The sequence below is a fragment of the Myotis daubentonii genome, chromosome 14 (genome assembly GCF_963259705.1).
Source record: "Myotis daubentonii chromosome 14, mMyoDau2.1, whole genome shotgun sequence".
NCBI lineage: Eukaryota > Metazoa > Chordata > Mammalia > Chiroptera > Vespertilionidae > Myotis > Myotis daubentonii.
Window position 1 is genome coordinate 18,709,554 of NC_081853.1, and position 16,116 is coordinate 18,725,669.

Sequence of the window (16,116 nt, forward strand, 5' to 3'; positions counted from 1 at the left end):
TCCCAAGAGGTCCCAGACTGCGAGCGGGCACAGGCGGGGCTGAGGGACACCCCCCCCCCCGCTGAGTGCACAATTTTTTGTGCACCGGGCCTCTAGTCATTACATAAAAGGGTACGGTCTTTTTTTTTTTTTTTTAGTTTTATTCATTTAAAACGAGCTGTAGTTTGCCCACGGCTTGCTTAGGACGTAACTGCCCACCATAACTGCTTTTAGTTAAGGTTTAATTTCAGACCATCCTTTGTGGTTACTTTAGGTCTGCAAAACTGCCATGCAGGCCTCTCCAGAGCTTGTCAGGTCAGCATGTGGCCCTTTTCGTCCACATCTGGGATGCTTATATCCCTCAGACCAGCCGTGGGCAAACTACGGCCCGTTTGAAATGAATAAAACTAAAAAAAAAAAGACCGTACCCTTTTATGTAATGTTTACTTTGAATTTATATTAGTTCACACAAACACTCCATCCATGCTTTTGTTCCGGCCCTCTGGTCCAGTTTAAGAACACATTGTGGCCCTCGAGTCAAAAAGTTTGCCCACCCCTGCCCCAGACCCTGCCTTGCCTAGTAGTAGACATATTCTGTTCCTAATTGGTGTTAATTGGTTTAATACTGTTGCCTTTGTTCTTGAATGTAAATGTCACACTAGATGCAGAATACCTACTAAGACAAGCAGCAAAAAGACTTGGATCATTGTAGCTCAAAAATTATAAATGATCCAGGATATTTTTAATAAGGTTATATAGGACCTGACTGCCTCCCATTCACCTGCATTTTATTTTGAATAACACTAATTCGACCGTGAATGCCACCTAAGGTTATGGTCTTGCCCCATCCCCAGCGGTCCACCCTGTTCAGCAAGACAAATGCTGACACCGAGACATCCTAGGAATGAGCCTTTCTAGCACCGTGGGACCTCCTTCTCCAACGAGAAGGTTGGTCATCAAGGCATCCTTTGGATTGACTTATGACCAAAAGGGGGACGTGTGGACAAAAAAGGGGCCACATACCCAACCGGACAAACTCAGGTAAGGCCTGCAGGGCAGCCTTGCAAACTCAAGAGAGACCTGGCGGATGGCCTGAAATTAAGACTTTTTTTTAACTGAAAGCAGTTTATGGCAGGCAGTCACGTCCTCGGCTAGAACCTTCCCTGACAAAGGTCAGTCCTTACGGAACGATGCCTTGTCTGCTGCTTTTGCAGCGGCTCTAACATTGCTCTGGAATGGCAGGGGAAGACCCCACAGAGCACAGACGGGGCACCAGGCAGAGACCACGCAGCCTCATTATTGCTGTTCATTGTTGACTGTTAACGCTCCTGTACCCACCGATGCAGGCAAGGATGTGTCTACCATTTTACCTTTTATCCCCTCTCAGAGGTCTCCCCTTCCCTCCTGCTTTGCTCTCTCCACCCTCCCTAATCTGTCATCAACGAATCTCCTGCACCCCACATACCTCTTCTTTCATTGTAATGGATAAAACGAGGTGCACAACTGCCAGTCTCTGGAGCATTTATCATGTTAATCCCCTGAGCTTTGCTTCCCAGCAGTCGTCAGTGTGGCTCAAATAAACTCACACAAGTTCTCTACAGATTTGAATGTTTCTTACATTAACATTGGGGCATCTTTTCAATATGAGAAAATGTTTTTTAAGTGGAACGGGGGGGGGGGGGGGGCGGGGGGGGTGCACAGAGCTCCCTATAGTCTCCACGCCTTTACTCTAGTACCTGGCTCTTTAAAAAGCTCAACAGATGTTTGCTTAAAAAAAAAAAAGAGCAAACTTTTTAAAGTTTCAAACGATGCGCAGCACAAAAATTTCCTTCAGGCCGAAACCGGTTTGGCTCAGTGGATAGAGCGTCGGCCTGCGGACTGAAAGGTCCCAGGTTCGATTCCGGTCAAGGGCATGTACCTGGGTTGCGGGCACATCCCCGGTAGGAGATGTGCAGGAGGCAGCTGATCGATGTTTCTAACTCTCTATCTCTCTCCCTTCCTCTCTGTAAAAAAATCAATAAAATATATTAAAAAAAATTTTCCTTCAGAAAAATACCAAATCCTGTAGCCTGTGCGCTGCGCCGGCGCCCGCAGTGCCCTGCCCTCCCCCCACCCCCCACCCCCGCCCTGGGGCCTGAGGGCGAGCAGCGGGGACCCCAAGCTTCTGTTGGTGGGTCAATCCAGAGAGAAACATGAATGGAACAGTGGGATTCGGCACTTTTGCACAGGACGTTTTGGGAGCTGTTTACTGTAGTCTGCCTGAAATTGGGACGATATTGAGCAAGCGAGCTTCGTCAGGTGGAATCTTGAGGGTTTGCTGGCGTGAGTTTGGTGCTTGGGGAGTGTGAAAGGTCGTGAGCTCTCCTGTCGGGAGGAGTAAACGAAACGGCGACGCCCCCGCGCAAGTTCCAGGGCTTGTCAACAAGTCCTGTCGCGGGGAGGGTGGCCGCTCAGGGCGACACTGGGTGACCCTTCCGCGCTAGGTGAGTGAGCGAAGAAGCATGAGAAACACATAACATCTACGAGGAGTGAAACTGGAGCCCCCTAAATAAAGGTGTATAAATCAAAACAAAAAAGAAAATACCAAACTGCTGGCTGTGCTTTCTAAACGGCGCGGGAGATTGCCACGGCGAGCTTCGTTCTATCGCCCGGGCGCTGCCCGTGCCCACGCCGCAGCAGGTCCCGCGTCAGTGTCCAACCTCGTCGGGCAGGAGCTCGGAGCGAGCTCGCGGGCAGCCTGGGTCCGGGCGTCGGGGCGGTGCAGCCGACCGGAGGGAAGTCCCTGCCTGCCAGCTCCCCCGCGGGGCCGTGTGCGCCCACCCGCACCTGGGACCTAACGACGCCGGAACCCGGTTTCCGGGGTGTGGGCGCAGCGGAGCATGATAGCTACCGTACCGCCCAGCCGTGAGGCGCAGCGGAGAGGCGGAAGTCGAAGGCGCAGACTCTGCTGGGGGAACTTTGCTGCGAAGGCACCTTCCTGTCCGCGACTCCGCCCCCTCCAGAGGGGCTCGGCTCGAGAATTCAAGATGGAGTCGCTGAGTCGAGCTGGGCAGGAGATGAGCTTAGCGGCTCTGAAGCAGCACGACCCCTACATCACCAGCATCGCAGACCTCACGGGCCAGGTGGCTCTGTACACCTTCTGCCCCAAGGCCAACCAATGGGTGAGTGCCCGCAGGCCACTGAGGTCTACCGCCCGGCCACCGCCTCTTAAAGGGGCCGCGCGGACCGCCCTGGGTGGGAGGTGATGCCGGAGGCCAGGGCGGCAGAGACGAGGCCAAGGACTGGAGAACCTGACCGGCGCCCGAGGGGTGTCGGGGCCTCGGGATTGGGAAAGAGGAGCCGAAGAAATAGGCCCCAGACATCCGGGGGGAAAGCCGACCGAGGGGAGGGTTGGAGGAGGATCAGTGCCTTGGGGTCGGGTCCGGGGAGATGGGTGATCTGCCTTCTTTGCTGATGTGTTAGGGATATGAGACCGGGGAGGTCAGAAAGACACCTGCAAGATTGAGGATTATCGGTAAATTACATACACAAAATCTACGAAGCCAGCTCCTCCTCCCCCCTGCAACAGACATCAATAAGGGCCCCCTTCGCAGAGGTCATTTGGATCTAAAGACTGGAATCCAGTTAGTTTCCATGCTTGGAAGAGAGGTGTGGGTAAGCCCCGCTTTTACCCAACTACACTCAGTTTCCAGAGTTTGGGGAGAGACTTCAAGGCACTTTAAAGGGCTTCCATGTTAATTAAGTTCCCTTGAAGCCTTTGGAGAAGAGCGGCCGTAAAGGTGTCTCGTGCCAGCTGTGCTGCTCGTGATGTCATCCCTGAATGCTCCCATCGGACTAAATACTTTTGGGGTTTGTTTGTTTGTTTGTTTGTTTGTTTGTTTGCACGGGAGGGGGTCCGAAGAAGTTACATTCCGTTTGTTCACTGACTTGGTCCCTGTTTGAAGCTTCCTTCATTGCTTTAATTACATAATTTCCTGTTGTCTGGTAATTGGTCCTTCTTCATTAACTCATTCAACCACATAGGTTTTATTTACACTTAGAACAATCATCCGTAAATGTTTGGTGAATTGGATTTATAAATGACTGATGTTCACACTTCAGTAAGAAACATCCTTATGCTAACAAAACAATGAAAGATTATCATCATCGCACTTTCTTTACGATCTAATACAGGTATAAGTTATATATAACCAGTAATTTTGTGAAAAGCGTTTGGTATTATTAAAGTTAATTCAGATGAAGGCAGTTGTCAAGATTATCTTGCTTTAGATCTTTAATTCACCTCCTTGAAGAGGAGGACATATGGGAAGCCACAAAAAACAAAATTATAGATTTTTTTTAAGTGTAACTGTTTTAGAAACATTGGCTTAGTTTGTAATTGTTCTGAATGGTTTTTCCTTTCTTGGTCTAATTATAAACTTGTGAAATATGGATTGCAAACAGATATTAAAGACTTGTAATAACATTTGAAAGTCAAGAAGTAAACATTCCATGATGATATTTAAGCTAAGGCAATCAAGATGATACATATTTTTTTTAAAGAAGAAAAAATGCTGCAGATATAGGCATGTTGCCGAGTTGAACATCGCATATACATTAATATGCATCAGTAGCATAGAAAGAATGCAAAAGAAATTGCTAAAAGTAGTTGGTGGAGTGAGAGAGTTAGCTTGACCTGTTCAAAAGTGATTAATTTTAAAAAATTATCTTAAACATGAAGTATTTCTTCTCCTTTGGAATATTTGGGATTGCATTATGGGGGTAAACCTAACTGTTTAATTGTCTCTTATAGGAGAAGACTGATATAGAAGGGACCTTATTTGTATATCGAAGGTAAGTTTTTAAAAAAAGGTACATATTTTTAAATGTCATGGTAAACAATGTCACGTGAAGTGGTTCAACCCTGTTGTTCATTTGTCTTTGGAACCTTCCTGCTTGACCCTTCAAGTATTCATTCATCTCTAGCTGTGAGAGTCTCAAGTTACGTCTCGTCTTTGAGCCTTCCTGTGATTCAGAACACACAGAACTAGGACTAATTTAGGATCCTGGCAAAGTCTTAAACAGAAAACATTTTTTAATAATGAACGAGTCTTAAAACAGATGCCTTCCTCCCCACCCACCCCCACCCCTGTATTAAAAAAGATACATAGTTGAAATAAATATATACATGTCCTTAGCTCCATAAAATCGTATAGTTGAAGATGAGTCCTGCTGCTCTGTGGTTACTAAATGAGAGATTATCTTCTGTGACTCTGGTTCTGTCCCCTTTCCCACTCTCTCCCTAAAAGTTCTGGATTGTGTACAATGTCTTTTGTAATGTGTATGTTATTTAAATATATTTTCATTGATTTTAGAGAGGAAGGGAGAGGGAAAGAGAGATAGAAACATCAATGACGAGAGAGAACCATTGATCCCATGTACTGAATCACCCTGGAATGGGAACCGAAGACATTTCTTACTGTAGGATTTGAGGCATTTTCTATCTAACTCGGGAGAACTATGGAAAGACCTGTTTGGTACAAGAAAAATCATTATTGTATTGTCAGTCAAGTGATCCAGGCAGAGAGAGGTATTTAGGGAGAGTGGCAAGAGGCTCGGTGTGGCTGCAGCAGGAAGAGCAAAAGGCAAAGGAGATGAAGGGGGTGAGGGGGGGACAGACATATCTCCTAAGGCCTTGTGGCCTTAATAATAAGGACTTTGGCCTTTACTCTGGGGGACTGAGCCCTTGGAAGCTTCTGAGAGGAAGAGGGTTATGATCTGACTTAAATTTTTTTGTTTACTATTGTAAATGCTAATATTGTGTAATGCGATAATATGTTCATTCTTAGAAATTGAAATAAGTAGATAACATTTTTGCAAACTGACAGTGACTATAGATTATTATTTTTCTTCTATTAAATCTAAGGTCAGCTTCACCTTACCATGGTTTTACCATTGTGAATCGATTGAATATGCACAATCTTGTTGAACCAGTGAATAAAGATTTGGAATTTCAGCTCCATGAACCATTTCTTCTGTATAGAAATGCAAGCTGTGAGTATATCTCTTTGTGGTTTTTTTAAAAAATATTTTTATTGATTTCAGAGAGGAAGGGAGAGGGAGAGAGAGAAACATCAGTGATGAGAACCATTGATCGGCTGCTTCCTGCACACCCTCTACTGGGGATCGAACCCCACAGCCCGGGCATGTGCCATGACTTCCTGGTTCATGGTTGATGCTCAACCACTGAGCCACACTGGTCAGGCGAGTATGTCTGTCTTATTGCAGTTCATATATTTACAATTCAAGTTGGGTGACTTTAGTTTCTATTAGCACATTATTTTTGGAGTTTTAAGTTGTAAAAAAGTTTGGTCTATACTCTTTTATAGTTTTGAATCAGTCTCAGTAAGATAAAATCTTTTAAATTGGGCTTCTAAAATTAAAATACTTTTGTATACAATAACTTATGTTATTTTAGTTAACTGTATTATTTAATATAGTAGCATTACATTATATTCCCATTGTTTGAAGGTAAGTTTCACCCTTTGTTTTTCTTTTTTTTTTTTTAAGGGAGAACTTTCTAGAGTAAGACTTTTTATATATATATATATATATATATATATATATATATATATTTTTTTTTTTTTTTTTTTTTTTTTTTTTTACAGAGAGGAAGGGAGAGGGATAAAGTTAGACACATCAGTGAGAGAAAAACATCGATCAGCTCCCTCCTGAACACTCCCCAGTGGGTATAGCAACCAAGGTACATGCCCTTGACCGGAATCCAACCTGGGACCCTTCAGTCAGCAGGCCGACACTCTATCCACTGAGCCAAACCGGTCAGGGCTCACCCTTTGTTTTTCATGTGACACTGAATTATTGGCTGCTCATGCCTCTGAGCAATAGGACTTAGTTTGAGAGACACAGGATGGGGACAGATTGCTATTTCTGTCCACAAAGAAAGCACTATCTTTGCCCTGATCGAGGTATTTTTCAATCTGTTTGTTTAGTTGAGTGTCGGCTGGGTACAAATGCTGGGCCAAGAGGTACTATACGTTAATGTTGATGATACAATATCCTGTGTAGGGTAGACAGGCAGTTAAGTCAACTGAGACTCGGAGTTGAGTGGTAGGTACTCAGTTGGAGAGTGAGGATATAACCTTTTTTTTTTTTTTTTTGGCTTCATAGTCCAGGGTCCTTTCAGGCATTTTACAGACTCTTAACAGTGGTAGGATATAGTCGGCAAAGCTAGAAGGGTCCATTCAAGATGTAGTGTACTAAAAAGTATGCAGTGCTTGGTTTCTGTATTTCAATGTGGGTAATGAACATATGGGTGAGGACAGAAGGTTATGCTGTAATTATCATCTAAGGAAATTGCTGGAGACAAACGTTGCTTCTGACTTAAAAAGTAAAAGTTACTGTGTTTGAATTTCACTTGACTCGGAGGTAACTAGAACTGGGTGGATGTCTTCAGAACAAAATATAAAAAGCTACTAGAAATGCTAAAGATATGCATCTTTTAATTTCCTGAATGAGAAATGGCAAGGTCTATTTTGAAGCTAAAAGCCCCAAATTCCTCTCCCTAACCCACTTAGATTCCATCTAAGTAAAATGGAATCTCTTTAATAAACTGTTTGTCCAGGTAATTGAATTACCTCTGAGATTTTTAATTTCTATGGACATACTAGACATGCCTTTTAATACCTAATAGTTCTGATGGATTTATTTAAACGAATGTTAACAGTAGAGTTATTTCAGATGGCTGTTTTCTTTGTGCTGAAAATTCTGTTAAAGGGGAAATTCTGCAAGGGAACACATCCAATTTTTTTAAAAAAGAGAAATTGGTTTAATTCTGCTCTTTACTACCTGAAAACTTAATTTAGCTATTGCTTCTAAGAACAGTTTGATCATTAAAATAATCAGTAGGGAAAATTATCAGAGGCCCATTGACTCAGTTACCATTCAGTATAAGCCTAAAGTGAATGGTATTATATTTCTTTCACAAGTAAAGTTTCTTTTAAAGTTGAAAATGCAACTTAACACACATAAAATGGAACCATGATTAACCAAAAGTAACTAATCAGAGCTTCAGTTATCTGGAAATATTTCTATATCCATGTGTGGAAGAAATGAAGGCAAATTATAAGAAAGCAAGCTAATGTTAGATTTTATTTTGTGAAAGTCTAGCAAGTAAGTGTAATCTGGGGTCAGTATAAAAACGTCAATATTCTGTAATCCAGCATAGTATCAGCATCATAGGTTAATTTGTTGTAATGTTAAGACCTTAAATCATCAGTAGTGTTTATTAGAGTATTCTTGAGCAGAAAACTGCACTAATGCATTTTGTTTTAGAGATTTTCAACTAAGGAGATTGAAACAAAGGTTTTCCTAGTTCAGTGGTTCTCAACCTTGGCTGCACATTAGAATCACCTGGGAATCTTTTTTTTTATGTATATATATTTTATTGATTTTTTTCAGAGAGGAAGAGAGAGGGATAGAGAGTTAGAAACATCTATGAGAGAGAAACATTGATCAGCTGCCTCCTGCACACTCCTTACTGAGAATGTGCTGGCAACCAAGGTACATGTCCTTGACCAGAATCGAACCTGAGACCCTTTAGTCCGCAGGCTAATGCTCTATCCACTGAGCCAAACCGGTTAGGGCACCTGGGAATCTTTTTAAAATCCTCATTCCTGGGCCTCATCCTCCTGAAATTCTGTTTCTTTGTTACTAATGTTGTGGCCCCACCCCATCACAAAGAAACAGAATTTCTGGAGGGTGAGGTCCAGAAATCAGGATTTTAAAAAGATTCCCAGGTGATTCTAATGTGCAGCCAAAGTTGAGAACCACTGTCCTAGTTAAACAGAAAACTCACTTAACCAGATCATTTCATTTCCCATTTAATTGGGCTCTGAATCATCTCCTAACAGTCTTAGAGTTTCTGAAATTGCTAATTAGAAATTCAAGCACACGTCAGCTTGTTTTCAGACCAGAGAAAGGCCTGGGAAGGTCAAGTACAACACTGGGTATATTAGAAAGTCTAGAAAAGGAGCTTGGGGGAATATTTAAAGAAATAGCTGTAACGAAGAGAAGTGACAGGATAGCATAAAGTGATCTGGGAGTGTTAAGGCCTCTCTTGAGTAGCCTGTATCTTGTGTCTCATCTTAACAGTAGGTCAGCAAACTGTTGAGTTGTTCAGGGATTTGTTCTTTAAATAAAAAGTTAATTAGTGTCTGATTGTATGTATAGGTAATTACACCTGGTTCTGTAGCTGCACTTCTGTTATTTTCCTGTGGGAAATACCACCAAGACACCTGACCCATTTTACCTTCAGATCCAGCTTCTTTCACTCAAATCAGTTTTTAGATTTAATATAATAGAAAATTGAACTATAATTTTTTCTAATTCCAAATTATTTTATTTTTCTTTATTTATATAAAATGCTCACCACCACCATCATACCCCCCAGAAAAAAGGGAAAAATCTCACAAAGAAAATGCTAACCCTATTCAAGGACTTGGGTTTGGTGACTGTCTTGAATCTTTCAGAAGCAGTTTGTTTTTTTTGTTTGTTTGTTTTTATTGCTTAAAGTATTACAAAGAGTATTACATATGTCTCTTTTTTTTTCCCCCCTTGACATTCCCCTGGCCTCCCCTACCCCCCAGTGTCTTGTGTCCATTGGTTATGCTTATATGCATGCATACAAGTCCTTCGGTTGATCTCTTAACCCTCCCCGGGCTTCCTGCTGTAGTTTGACAGTCTGTTCAATGCTGCTCTGCCTCTGTATCTATTTTTTTTCATCAGTTTATAATGGTCTTTATTATCCATAAATGAGTGAGATCATGCAGTATGTTTTTATATACTGTGCAAGGGCCTTTTGGTAACCACAGGACTGCAGTGGGGCTGCATTGAGGGTTAGGGAGACTGCAGAATCTGTAGTTACTAAGCAAAAATGATATTCCAAGCACCTTATTTCTGATTACTGACTTACAGATGAGGAAACAAGTCCAAGAAAAGTTAAGAAACTTGTTCAAGTCACAGAGTTTGTAAGTGATAGAGGCAGAATTCAAATCTAGGTCTGTTGAGCTTCAAGGCCAAAGTTCTTTCTATCCCCCTGCAACAACGAAATTGCTTCATTCATCCACACCCTAGAGCAGCAGTCACCAGCCAATGGTCCTTAGACCACTGGTGCTCCGTGAGGTGCGAAAGGTTGGCGAACGCTGTCCTAGAGCATAGCTGTCAGTAGATCTCTGATGTTAGAAACTTTCTATATCAGTACTGTCCCATATAGCCACCACCAGCCACATGTGACTGTTGGGCATTTAAAATGTGGCTAGTGCAACAAAGGAAATTTTTTTCTTTTAGTTTATTTACTTGAATCAATTTGCATTTAAATAGTCATGAGGCTCGTGACTGCCATATTGAACAGTGGAAATCTAAAGCAGGCATCCATGTTCAACCATGTGCTTTTGTTGCCATACCTGAATTGAACAAGCACTTGCGAAGCTTTGGATTAGATTTTTATGCTTCCATTTAGTCATTCCTTTTTAAAATTTATAAATGAGTTCTAGATACAAAGACTGCAGAAGATACTCCTGAGGGTGGCTTTGCCATGGTAACACTTGGCATTGGATTTAGTTTGCAGACAAGAATTCTATTCTAGGCTTTGCCATTTTACCGATAAATTACTTAAACCACTATTGTGTCCCGGTTATCTGAAAAAGGCATCATTTATGTGAAGGTACTTTGTCAGGCACTTAGAAATATAAAGTATTATAGACTCTGTGTCCATCTTGGACTCAAGCCAAGTGATCTTATCAGTGGAAGGGTCGTAAAGACTTGGATATTATCCAGGTTCCTCTGTCACCCAGGCCCACAGTGTGCTTCTTCCCGTCCCTTCGGGCCTGCACCGTGAGCTGGGGCTCTGCGTGTCTTCACAGACACTCTGTTCAGATGTTGTGGGGACCGTTACTAGACAGCCTGAGCTATGTGTGACAAGTTGAAAATGTAAATATGTCTTAATGAATGCAAATATAAAATATATATTGTTATATAATATAAATATTTATGTTATAGGATATAAAATATAAACAAAAATGGGAAATCTTAGGGCAGATTTTTTTAAACTCTCAGAAGAAGCATTTCAATTACAGTAGACATACACAATTATATTAGTCTCATATGATCAGACAGTAGGTAACTTATGAAATGATCACCCCAATAAGTCTAGTACCCATCTGAATGGTATTCATTTTTGTCAGAATACTGGAACACAACAGCCTCCTGGCTAAAACTTTATATTTTAGTAAATGTTTTAATCTCCTTAAAAAAACATTGATGAGAGTTCTTATCTATGATTAGTTTAAAAAACAACATAGTTCCTTTGCTGTGTGAACGTGTGCATTACTACCAATCTGCTGATCTGTGTTCATTTATAAACAGTCCATACTACCTGGATTATAAAATCATTCTTTGTAGACTCTGAACGTCTAGGAGTTCTATGGCATAAGTATGTCAAGGAAAATATCCTTCAACTTCTGTCCAGCAACAGCATGACAGAAACTCTTCCTACAAACATTTAGAAATATTGTATAAAATATTAAATGCATAGTTTAGCCAAAAAGGAAATAGCGGACATTGCAGTGGGCTAGCATCAAAGTGAAGGCTGAAAGCTAAGCTGGAAAGCCTGTGGCCTGACACTGACTGCCAGCTGTTAGGGGTGTTTGGAGATGGGGAGCTTTACTTAATACAAGGACTCCGTTATGATTATATGGGATCAGAAGACAAGACCTTGAGTCCTAACGAGGGGCAGAGTTGGAGCTGAGACCCACATACCAGCCTATAGCCAGGTCCCCTAATAAGTTACATAATAATAAATTAGAAAGAAATTGGCCCATCAATCTAGAGAGATGACAGGCAGGTTTATATCTCAGTCTGGGCTGTGAGTTAGAGGGCACATGTCTCCCCTAAAAATAGTAACCATGAGACTCCTCTCATTCAGATTTGGAGTTAAATTATATCGTTCATTTGGTGTAATTTCTTACCCAGGCCAAAAAATTAACATACAATTAACCCTTAACTGGTGATTATTCTAGAACACCTGGCCAAAGCCAATGCAAAACCCTTCTGGAAGGACACATCCTTAACCCAAATTGTCAAGGGGTCTCATTGATAAGTTTCACGATCCAAAGTTACTACTAAATGTACAAGGAAATAATTCACAGTCAGTGAGAGTAGGGTACAACAAACAACAGGATTGGCCGACCCTTCCCAAAAACTTTAGTTATTGAAATGATCGGCCCTGGCCAGTGTGGCTCAATTAGTTAGAGCATTGTCCCGTATATCAACAGGCTATGGGTTCAATCTCCAGTCAGGGTGCATACGGGAGGCAACTGATCAATATTTTTCTCTCACATTGATGTTTTCTCTCTCTACCTTCCTCTCTCTCTAAAATCAATGAAATGATCAGATAGAGCAGTGGTTCTCAACCTGTGGGTCGCGACCCCTTTGGGTGTTGAACGACCCTTTCACAGGGGTTGCCTAAGACCATCAGAAAACACATATATAATTACATATTGTTTTTGTGATTAATCACTATGCTTTAATTATGTTCAATTTGTAACAATGAAAATACATCCTGCATATCAGATATTTACATTACGATTCATAACAGTAGCAAAATTACAGTTATGAAGTAGCAACGAAAATAATTTTATGGTTGAGGGTCACCACAACATGAGGAACTGTATTAAAGGATCGCGGCATTAGGAAGGTTGAGAACTACTGAGATAGAGACTTTAATGTCAGGTGTAGATTATAAAGTAAAATGACAGGTATATGTAAAAAATAACCAAGTAGAACTTCTAGAAATTAAATTTTTAATTATTGAAATAAATTCTCTACCTGGACTCAACAATTGGAAAGAATATTGGGAAATTGGAGACATTGGAGGGTGGTATCCAGAATGCATCCCACAGTAGGAAAGAAATGAAAAATTTGATAGAGAAAATAGAATTGTAAAGTCTACAGATGACAGAGAAGAATTTCAGAATGATAAACTCTAGAGAGAGGTAGTATTTGAAGAGTTTGAGAATTTTTCAGAATCTGTGAAAGATATAAATTTCAGTTGTAGGCAGTAGAGTAAGTCCCCAAGCATAATAAATAGAAATAAATACAAACCTGAGCACATGGTAAATCATCAAAGGCAGACAGCAGCAACCAAAGGCTGCCTGAGGTTGGTTATTTACAAAGAGCAACACCTAGACAGTCTATTTAGTTGCAGCTACTGAGTTTGGTAGACAAAGGAATAATATTTTCAGAGTATTGAGGGGGGAAAAGATCAACTAGCAATTTAGTAATTCAAGAGAACAAAATGGCCTTGGCTGGTTAGCTCAAGGTTGGTTAAGAGCATCACCCTGATATACCAAGCAAGCTTGAAGGTTCATTCCCTGGTCAGACCACATGCAATTAATCAGTTAACCAATTAATGCATAAATAAGTGGAACAAAAAAATCGGTGTTTCTCTCCTCAGAAAAATTTTATTTAAAAAAAATAAAGGGAGAGAACAAAATAAAGACTTTTTTCAACAAAACAGAACTTCTGTCTCCAACAGACCCTGCAGAAGTCACTTCTAAAGCAGTGCTGTCTACAGTGATGACGAACCTTTTGAGCTTGGCGTGTCAGCATTTTGAAAAACTCTAACTCTGGTGCTGTGTCACATATAGAAATTTTTTGATATTTGCAACCATAGTAAAACAAAGACTTATATTTTTGATATTTATTTTATATATTTAAATGCCATTTAACAAAGAAAAATCAACCAGAAAAAAATGAGTTCGCGTGTCACCTCTGACACTCGTGTCATAGACTCGCCATCACTGGTCTAGTAGGTAGCATTTACTCACATGTTGCTATTGGGCATTTGAAATGTGCCTAGTGGAACTGAATTTGTAATTGTATATAATTTAAATTGAATGGTGCAGTTATAAAGACTATAGTTTTAAAGTAAAAAAGCTGAGCACAGGAATAAGAAATGAAATTTAAGAAACAATAATGAGCAATGAGAAGGAAATAAGTCAAAACAAACAGTAACTGTATAAAGCAATAAAATTACTAGGTTGAATCGAGGTAGTATAAAGGTGAAGCAAAAATACTAGATAGCAGCAGCATAAAAGCTGTTCAAATCTAAAGCATCCCAAGTCTGAAGTGAGATAAATTGATTAATCATAGACTTTTAAATCAAGCTATGTGTGTTCAAATTATTCAGGGTAACAACTGCATAATAAAAATAGGATGTCTTGACTTTTTTTTTTTTTAATATATTTTATTGACTTTTTACAGAGAGGAAGGGAGAGGGATAGAGAGTTAGAAACATCGATCAGCTGCCTCCTGCACACCCCCTACTGGGGATGTGCCCGCAACCAAGGTAACATGCCCTTGACCGGAATCGAACCTGGGACCTTTCAGTCCGCAGGCCGACGCTCTATCCACTGAGCCAAACCAGTTGGGGCGGATGTCTTGACTTTTAAGCCAGTACAAACCCAGATTGGAAAAAAGTAAATAGAAGCCATGGGAAATAGCCCAAAATAAAATGGCTAAGATAAATGAATCAGTTATTAGAACAAATGTTAAGTGAACTAAACCTACGAGTTAAAAGACATTGGATAAAGATACAGAATTTGCCCTGGCTAGTTTGGCTCAGTGGATAGAGCATCAGCCTGCGAACTGAGGGGTCCCAGGTTCAATTCTGACCAAGGGCACATGCCAGGGTTGCAGGTTCAATCCCCCAGTAAGGGGCTTGCAGGAGATGGCCATTCGGTGGTTCTCTCTCATCATTGATGTTTCTATCTCTCTACCCCCTACCTTACTCTCTGAAATCAATTAAAAAAAAGTATTTTTTAAAAAACAGAATTTGCCATTTGTACTACTTTCAAAAATCTTAAAACTCGAAAACCTGGAAAAGTTGAAAGGTGAGGGATAAAATGAGGTATGTCAGATAACTGTTAACCAACCAAACATGGCTGATATAGCTGTGTTAATCATGATAGATTCTAAAATAAAAACATCAGGGATAAAATTTACCACATAATGATAACAGGAGTAAATGACCTAGAAGATAAAACAATTTCAAACTAATATGTACCTAGTATATGTCAGAAATACATATGGAATATTAAAAATATATAATTGTAGTTGGAGATTTTAACAGGCCACCTTAGTAATTGACAGATAAAGTAGACAACTCAGTAAGGTTATAGTATATTTAAACAGTACAGTTAAGCTTGATCTAATGGACATGTATAGAATCCTGCTTCCAGGAATTCAAGAATGTGCATTTTATTCCAAGTACATATTAGAATTTTATAAAAATTACTACATGTAGGCCACCCAGCCCAAGAAGTTAGAGAGGAAAAAGAAAAATCTGAGTTAAGTTGAAGGAAAACATAGATGAGTAGAAATTAGTGGAAAATGTAGAAATTTCAATAGAAAGAATCGGCAAAATATTTTTTAAAAACTCTTCCTGGCCCTGATCGGGTAGCTCAGTTGGTTAGAGCATTGTCCCATATGCCAAGGTTGTGAGTTTGATCCTTGGTCGGGGCACATATAAGAGCATAAATAAGTAGATAACAAATCGATGGTTCTCTCTCTCTCTTAAAATCAATAAATTAAATTAAATAAACTCTCCCCTATAACATGATTGATCTAACAGCAACAAAAAGAGTGAGGGAGGCATACAAGGCAGTATTAGGAATTTTACATATTGCAACTAAAGGTAGAAAACACCTGTTTTTTTTTAAAAAAAAAAACCACTATGAAGAAATTTTTTCTGAAAGTTTAAAATTAGATTACATGGACAGTTTCCTGGGAAAACCAGTGTAGTAAAACTTACTCAGGAATAAATAGATCTGAATGGAGTCATGAACAAAAAAATTATTGGATCAGTAGTTTAAAATCTCTCCCATCATAATGATAAAATGTTCTGTTTAGTAAATGGTATTAGGACAGTTAGTTCTCCATATAGAGGCCAGCCTCTGAAAAAGCAGATATAGAATCTGTACATTTCTGACCTTATCATAGGACATGTGTCTCCACAGACCACTTTTCTGCAGTGAAGAAATGATACTTCTACTTTCCACTATTCAGCATTTGGTGAGCACC

General features: G+C 40.4%; 1 protein-coding gene across 4 annotated transcripts in view; it reads left to right on the plus strand.

Annotated features, from left to right (window-relative positions):
- The first annotated feature begins 2,292 nt into the window (after positions 1–2,292).
- DCP1A (decapping mRNA 1A) overlaps positions 2,293–16,116 on the plus strand; it is a 51,206-nt gene continuing 37,382 nt past the window's right edge. Inside the window, exons 1-4 of one of the 4 annotated variants that reach the window (XM_059663281.1) lie at positions 3,004–3,140; positions 4,020–4,152; positions 4,772–4,812; positions 5,885–6,012. In XM_059663281.1, coding sequence (XP_059519264.1) covers positions 5,931–6,012 — 82 coding nt within the window. In that variant the 5' untranslated portion in view covers positions 3,004–3,140; positions 4,020–4,152; positions 4,772–4,812; positions 5,885–5,930. Of the gene's footprint in view, positions 3,141–4,002; positions 4,153–4,771; positions 4,813–5,884; positions 6,013–16,116 lie in introns of all 4 variants that reach the window. The other 3 variants (XM_059663282.1, XM_059663283.1, XM_059663280.1) reach the window with 3 other exon arrangements.